General features: G+C 47.3%; 1 protein-coding gene across 3 annotated transcripts in view; it reads right to left on the bottom strand.

The window, feature by feature from the left end:
* Positions 1-7,094: 7,094 nt before the first annotated feature.
* The window catches only part of NIM1K (NIM1 serine/threonine protein kinase), a 64,003-nt gene continuing 62,994 nt past the window's right edge, over positions 7,095-8,103 (bottom strand). For all 3 annotated transcript variants that reach the window (XM_019464286.2, XM_019464287.2, XM_019464288.2), the window contains exon 4: positions 7,095-7,979. In XM_019464286.2, the coding sequence (XP_019319831.1) occupies positions 7,230-7,979 (750 nt within the window). In that variant the 3' untranslated portion in view covers positions 7,095-7,229. The remainder of the gene's footprint in view (positions 7,980-8,103) is intronic.

The following is an 8,103-nucleotide window of genomic DNA, read 5'->3' as shown; positions in this document are numbered from 1 at the left end:
CTTGACATCAAAACGAACACTTTTCTTTAAACTTTCCAGCAACTACTTTTAATTAAGTCGTAGGTTCCTTGTGTTTTTCCAAATTGGTGGTCAAAGAAAACAGTCGTCCTGTGATTCCCCTCCCCCAAATTATTATAATGGTAGTAATTTGGTGCTGAAGATTATGAATAGCAATCCTCATGAAGTTTATAGATCATCAGAGTTCTGGCTTATAATAATAATAATGCATTTTTATTTTAAATGTTTAGAAGTAAAAAGGAATTCATCTTTTCTTTGCCCATGTTTCATCATTGTGCAAGCCTCTATAGTAAAAAAAAAAAAAAAAGAAATGAGGGGCGCCTGGGGGGCTCAGTCGGTTAAGGGTCTGACTAGCTCAGGTCATGATCTCACGGTTTGTGAGTTCGAGCCCCGCGTCGGGCTCTGTGCTGTCAGTTCAGAGCCTGGAGCCTGCTTCGGATTCTGTGTCTACCTCTCTCTCTGCCCCTCCCCCACTCATGCTCTGTCTCTCAAAAAATGAATAAACGTTAAAAAAAAATTTTTAAAAAAAGGAAAAATTAAAGTTTTGTTAGACTGATTTTACAAAAGCATCCCTGTGCCTCCATGTCTTTCAGATGCTATTAAGCAAGCACCTCCAACCCACCTTAGCAAAACTCTCGATCTTTAGGGCAAGAGTTGCTTCCTCCCTGAAGGCTGCCTAGACTGCATATGTGCTTACTGCAAATGTGCTTACATTTCACTCTTATCAAATTCCTTATTCAGGCTTGCAAACTCCTAGAGGATCTGTTCTCTGCCTACTTCAACTCAGTACCACACTCACCAAGATTTACAATGTTTCCATCTACCCTGTCTTCTCCCTTCCTCAAAATGTGCCAGGTTTATTCTTCAGGCCTTAAAGCCTTTGGTCTATGCATCAGAACCCTTCGACACATTTCAGATGCTCTCTGCCTTGCCTTCAACTCCAGCCACAAGGGTGGCAACTGTCTCCGGTCTTTGCCCAGGACCCCGGAGAATGTGATAACATCTCCCTTTGGATTCCCGCTATAGACCTTTCGCTTCAGCCTCACTGTGATGTGGGGGTCCCCGCAGAACTCACGTGGCACTCACAATTTCAACAGGCTGCAAGTGCAGAGGAGTTAAGTTCCCACGGCCACCCTTGACCAATGATGGACCTGGCTGGTGGATGTTTCCTCCTTTTCTCCCTTGGGCAGACAGTTCTGAGAAACGTTCCAGAAGTTTCCTCAGAAGATCCTACAGAATCAACCACCAGTTGGCCCGTGGCCAATTTGCAGTGCATCCTTATGTGGCTTTCCTCTATTCGGTTTTACTCCTGTGCATCTCCTGTGTCCTGGGTCATTTCCCAAATATGTGAGTTGCATGTAAGCTTTTGTCTCGGGCTTTTTTTTTCTTTTCTCTCTCTTTTTTTTTTTTTTTTTTTTTTTTAGAATCCAGGCTAAGACGATTGATACCCAGAATAGCCCTATAATGCAGACCCTCAGGGTAGGAGTTGAGGGCTGGTTTACTCACCAGTCATGGCAATCACCCCATTGCTGTTTGTAGTAGGCATATGATTCCCCCCGCATCCCCAAAGATGAACATCTCTAGAACTTGTGAATATGTTTACCTTACTTGGCAGAAGCAAATGTCATTAAGGACCTTGAGCTGGGGAGATTATGCTAGGTCATCTGGATAGGCCCACGCTAACCATGCAGGCCCTTAAAACCATGCAGAGAACTTTTCTGGGCTGTGATCAGAGGGAGATGTGAGTTATAGAAAGATGGTCAGAGAGATGTAACATCGCTGACTTTGCAGATGGAGGACCGGGGCCACAAACCAAGGAATGTGGACAAGGAATTTGACAATTCTTTATCAAAGTCCAAGCCTTGGTAAGAAGAGATTGGGATACTGGGGCCTGAGTTAGTAACCACAGTGTAGATGAACCTGAAAATGCTGAGAACAAGATTCTGCTTACACAGGACTGGCAGAAGCAGCTGTTCTCCCTTGCCTGGAGCCCCTGCCAATGTCTCTGGTGAGGCAGATGCCTGCAAGCTGAGGCATGACCTCCTCGAGACCATCTTCCAATGCCCTTATTATTCTCCAAACCCAGAACCAGGTCAGGCCTCAACAGCTGCCACACAGACTGAGGATAGAAATACAGCGTCTGTGTGGGAAGAAGTAGCTTGGGCACAGGAGGAATTGCAGAATCAAGCTAATATGTATTATCAGGAACCAGGGCAAAATGTGTTCGAGTAGATCTTGAAGACATTGGGCCAGGGGTGGAGGTCGAGGAAGAATAGCAGGTGGGATAAGGGAGAGCTAATCATCCTGGGAGCATTTACCCATGACTTGGAGAGGACACCATAAACTGGTCCTAACATGCAGCCGGGATGGCTATAGAGGTTTGGACATGAGTGCGGCCTGCAGTAAATGAGGCAGAGATGTCACAGTGTTAAGGAAAAGGTAAGAAAGTTCTGGGAGGTACGAATATTAGAAAGGTTTCATTAAGTGAGACTGAAGAACCACCTACGTACATTCCCCAGGAGGACGTTACCTTCACTTGAGGCAATAAAGAATGTTCTGGGAGGGGTGTACCAGCACTTATGTAAAGGTCAGTGATGGCTACACACTGCCAGTAGGCCTTGGCAGTGGGAAATGCTGCCACGGAACCAGGCGTGCTATGATCAGCGGGGATGATGGGATTCCAGAATGACAGAGGCCGTGTATTATCACTTAAATGTCAGAGGTGAGGTGGACATAATAGAATGGACAGTTGGCTGGAGGGAAAATCAAGGAGCCTTTGTTTTGTGACAAAGGCTAATAGTTCAGAGTTCTGAGTGACAGCTGGCTAGTGTTACCTGACTTGTATAACAAAAAAAAAAAAAAGAAAAAGAAAAAGAAAGGAAAGAAAAAGAGGCAAGCTGGTGAGGAGAGGCTGATATAGCCTGTCACGAGAAAATCATGGTCCCAGAGCTAAGTTATAGACCCAGTGCACAGTGACTGGGAGGCCAGGTCTTGAGGAAAAGCCTGCTGGCACAAGTATATACGGTATACGTGCCCAGAATTTTTAAGGACTGTTGGCTAAAAAGTCCAAACTGAACTGGATACCAGGAAATCCTAAACACTATTATGACCCTAAGTGTGGATGGGCGTCTTTAGAAACCAGGTGATGAGTGGAGTTCTGGCCAAAGTCTGTCTCACAGTGGGTCCCACCTTGGGGTTCCTTCCCCAGTCTCCAACTATCTACTTGGGATCGATACTTTTAGACCACTGACCTGTGGAGGAAGAGCCACGTGGAAACCTCCAGGGCTGTACCCTCTCCCAGGCCATGTTCGTAAATCACGAACAAGCACACGAGGAAATGCAGCCATCAGTATTACCATCCAAACTCAGCTTCACTACTAAAAAAATTTAAAGTCACAAAGGTAATGGGCTCCATCAAAACCTCCTTTAACTTATCCATCAGACTTCTAAGAAGAGAGCAGGCAGATAAGAAAGGATGATGGCTGTTCTCTGTTGTCGCCCCCACGCAGGATGCGGATGCGGCATCTTCACTGGCAGCCTCTGGCACTGATAGGCAGCTGTTACTTTGGAAAATGCTTTCCTTTCAATTTGCATCAGAAAGGAGGATCAAAACAATGCGCAGGACGGGCGGCTGGTCTCATTTGCTCCAGGCAATTGTCAATCTCCGGCTCCAGGTCACAATATCGTCTGAAGGACTTTATCCTGACAGTGCGGAATATCACCCTAGCCCACTGTATTGTGACAGCGTCCTAGGTGGGTTTAGCATCAGAAAGTGGCAAGAACTCAGATGCCCTAGTGAGACTTATGTGTGCCAGAGCGTGGGTGATAAACGCCCGGAAGAATCAGGGGCCTGTTATATTGACCAAGTATTCAGAGGCCCAATGACCTGGGGCAGGCCTACACATTCCTTCTAAGGTAAAGGACAATTTGTTGCATCTTTTACCCCTTAGTGCTGAGGCAGAGGCACAGGGTTTAGTAGGACTCTCTGGGTTTTGGAAGTACATTATGTTTAGTACATTCTTCCAGTTCTGTCATGGCTGCCCGTTTCCAGTAGATCTCTCTCTCTCTCTCTCTCTCTCTCACACACACACACACACACACACACACACACGATCCAGTTTCAGGCTTTGCAGCAAACTGCATTGCCACCCTGGCTGTATTACATGACGGTGAGGGATACTGTGGGGGGTCCGGCAATCCCAGCGGACGGCTACAGCACAGCCCTGTAGGGTCCTGGAGTGACACCACACTTTCTGCAAAAGAGAACTGCTTGGGCTCCTGGTGTGTTACGGGGCCCTAGTAGAGACTAAGCACCTGATTATGGGACGCAAAGAGACAAAGCAAACGGAGCCATCTCCTCATGCACTGGGTCACTATCAGATCCATGGAGTCATAAAAGCAGATGGCACAGCAGCGACCTTACTGGAATTGACATCTACTCAGGATACAGGTTTGCCTTTCCTGCCCGCAGCGTACCCTCTAACACAATCATGCTATGACACAGAGAATATCTGATCCGTTTTCATGGTATCTCTCATGGCATTTCCTCAAAGACTTTCGTGGCAAAGGCAATGGGCACTTGACCATGGGATCTACTCATCTCACTATAAACCTCAACACCTGAAACAGCCAGCATAAATAGGACAATGTAGTGGTTCAGCCAAGGCACTGGCTCTATAGGACAGTATCCTGCAGGGTTGAGGTTGGATCCTGACAGTCTCCAGGACTGGGTACAAGCACTTTAACCATGGCTGATGGATATGTGTCCCCTGTTGTTAAAATACACCGGCCTGGTGGGGTGCCTGGCTGGCTTGGTCAGTGGAGCATGGGACTCTTGATCTCAGGGTTGTAAGTTCAAGCCCCACATTGGGGGTAGAGATTACTTAAGAAAATCTTTATAAAAAAAAAACAACAAAAAAAAACTATAGGCCCGGGAATCAACAGGTAAAAGTAGGATAGCCTTCTCTCACATCAGTGATGTGAGAGTGACCCACTTGCAGAATTTGTACTTCTCTTTCCTACAGCCCGGGTTCAGCTAGATTAGAGGTTTGGGTTCCCAGGGGCAGGGGGATGCTTTCACCAGGGGACCCAGTAAAGGTCCAGTGAACTGGAACCCATGACTATCGCATGGTCACTTTGAGGTCTCTGTGCCAGTTGACAAGCAAAGAGAGGAGCTATCATACTCGTGGAGATTATTCACTCTGATCATCATACGGGGATAAAGAGGAGAATGTCTGGAACCCAGGAAGTTCACTGGAGCCTAACTTTGGGGCCTCATGATACCAGTGAACAGGCAATTGCAGGAACCACGGCCTGACAAGGGCAAGGCAACTCAAGGCTCAAATCCTTTTTTTTTTTTTTTTTTAAGATTTTGTAGAATCTTTACACTAAATGTAGGGCTCAAACTCACAACCCCAAGATCGAGAGTCACACGCTCCACCAACTTAGCCATCCAGGCACCCCTAGAGGCTCAAATCTTTGATGATAAAGATTTACACCATACTAGACCAATCTAGGCCAGCTGAAATGCTGGCCAAAGGTGAGGGACCTTTAGAATGGGTGACAGAGAAGGGAGGGATGAATCCAATCCTAGCCTCGGGACCAGCTGCGGTAGTGACTGTGGCTCCATAGTCTTCAAAGCGTGGTCCCTAATGGCATCGGCATCACCTAGGAACTTATTAGAAACGCAGGTTCGGGGCGCCTGGGTGGCGCAGTCGGTTAAGCGTCCGACTTCAGCCAGGTCACGATCTCGCGGTCCGTGAGTTCGAGCCCCGCGTCAGGCTCTGGGCTGATGGCTCGGAGCCTGGAGCTTGTTTCCGATTCTGTGTCTCCCTCTCTCTCTGCCCCTCCCCCGTTCATACTCTGTCTCTCTCTGTCCCAAAAATAAATAAAAAACGTTGAAAAAAAAAAATTAAAAAAAAAAAAAGAAACGCAGGTTCTTGGGCCCCGCTCCAGATGTGCTGAATCAAAACTCTGGGGGTGGGTTCTCACGGTCTGTTTTAACAAAGCCTCCAAGAGATTCTGATGCACTGGACCTGAGAACCACTGTTGTAACTTGTCCTACTAATCCTCCTGCACGGAGTGCCAGCAGTGACTTGGATTTAACAGAGGGTGGGTCGGGGCAGAGCCTGGGGTGGTGTGTGTGCCAGGTAGCAGCTATGTGCCCATCGGATCCTTCCAGCCACGCTTCTCCCTCCAGCCACTGAGGCTGTGACTGTTTCCATACAAGTTTGAACAACCTTATGCAGGTCCTACTTGATCGTATCTTGTCACCTGACCCTGGCCACCTCCGGGGCTTCTCTGACACTATGGCATGGGAAGCACCAGGAACTCATCTGGTGAGTTCACACATCATAATCTGCAAATGTTCTTCCAAAGCATGCTCCAGGGGTACTTACACACAGCAAATTCTGGGGATGCAGGGCAGGTGACACCATGGGACCACTCTTGACTAGTGGTGAACAGGAGGTGATGGGTAAATGTTTCTCCATTTGTGCCCTAGGCAGACACCTGAGATGTGTTCCATAAGGCTCCTCAGAGCGTCCTGCAGGACTGAGTGCCGACCACCCATAGCTCTGGCCAATGTGTGTTGGCTTTTCCTGTTTCTCTCCCCTGCCCCTCTCTCCTCTCCAGGATCATTTCCCAAAGAAACTATTCTACATGGAGCCTCTGTCCTAGGCTTTGTTTGGGAGGAACCCAGTCTTGAACCCCTAGCTGCCTGGAATGCTCTTGGCCTGCTTTCCAAGGGTCACTGCTGCTTCCTATTCAGATCTCAGACTATCTACTCCAAGTATCCTCTCCTAACGGTCCCATCCAAGGTAGCAAACCTCTAATATCACATCACCCTATTTGCATTCTCTTTAAAGCATCTATCACTATCTGACATTTTTCTGTAAAAAATGTCTTTGTCGCTGCCTTTGTCCGGCACTAGACTATCCTGAACAGGAGGGGAGGGGCCGGGCCTGTGTCATTCTTCGCTCTTTCCTCGGCACCTTAAACAGTTCCTGACAGAAATATTTCTTGATTAAATAAATGAATGAACGCTAGAGTTGAAGAACAAGAAAGCAAATCTAGGCTTTTCTGGGGGGAAAATGCAGATCTTAAATTTAAATTTATTTAAAAATTACAAAAATGTCTCCACCCAAGTTGTCCATGAAAAAATTTAAAAGCAGCAACAATGCTCTTGGTTAATTATCAGCAGTTAACGCAATTTATAAAATTGAACAAAACTTAGATGTGTGTCTTATGCCTCTATAGACACGGGACCCTTTCTTCAGGTCCCTTTCTTTCGGGTCTGGTAGTATCATTATCGGGACACTTTCCAAAGCCTTTTTTCTTTGGACTCTATGTAAAATGATCCGATAGACCCCTGTAATGGAGCTTCGGGCATCTCTCCCTTGGTTGTTTCGAATGTGCTCTTCTGTAATACCCAAGTGTTCTAAAGTGCTTTTGACCTCGTTTTCTTCTTCCTTGAGGGTGCTGGTTTCGGACAAATGTTTGGGATCCAGTTGGAAAGGCTCCAGAGGGGTGGGGTACGGCACCCCTTGCATCCACTCATTGCTCATGATGGAATCGATGCCGTGCCTGTCGGTGGGTACGGGCTGAAGGACGCCCCGGATGAGGCGGAGGCAGGGCTCGGACACGTGCGGAGGCACGCTGTATGTGCCCTCCAGGATGCTCTTCTTCAGCTTGGCCACGGTCTCTGCCCGAAACGGCATGGTGCCGGTCACCATGAAGTACAGAAGCACCCCCAAGGCCCAGATGTCCACATAAATGCCGACATAATGCTCGTCTCGGAAAAGCTCGGGCGCTGCGTAGGGAGGCGACCCGCAGAAAGTGTTGAGCATGTCGCCTTTTTTACTTACTGTGCTGAATCCAAAATCACCCACCTTCACACAAGTATTACTGGTATAAAACACGTTTTCTGCTTTCAGGTCTCTATGAATAATTTGGTTCTCATGCTGTGGAAGAAGACACAGGGAAAAGCTATCATTTTCAAGGAATAATACTAACAGAAGCAAATGTGTCAGTTGCTCGGAAACAGTGAAGTGATAGATGACGGAGTAACAACCAGTTCAGCGGATG

The sequence above is a fragment of the Panthera pardus genome, unplaced genomic scaffold, assembly GCF_024362965.1.
Source record: "Panthera pardus isolate Hobbes unplaced genomic scaffold, ASM2436296v1 HiC_scaffold_2, whole genome shotgun sequence".
Lineage (NCBI taxonomy): Eukaryota > Metazoa > Chordata > Mammalia > Carnivora > Felidae > Panthera > Panthera pardus.
The sequence above is the reverse complement of the archived record's forward strand: the minus strand, read 5'-3'. Positions and strand labels throughout refer to the sequence as shown.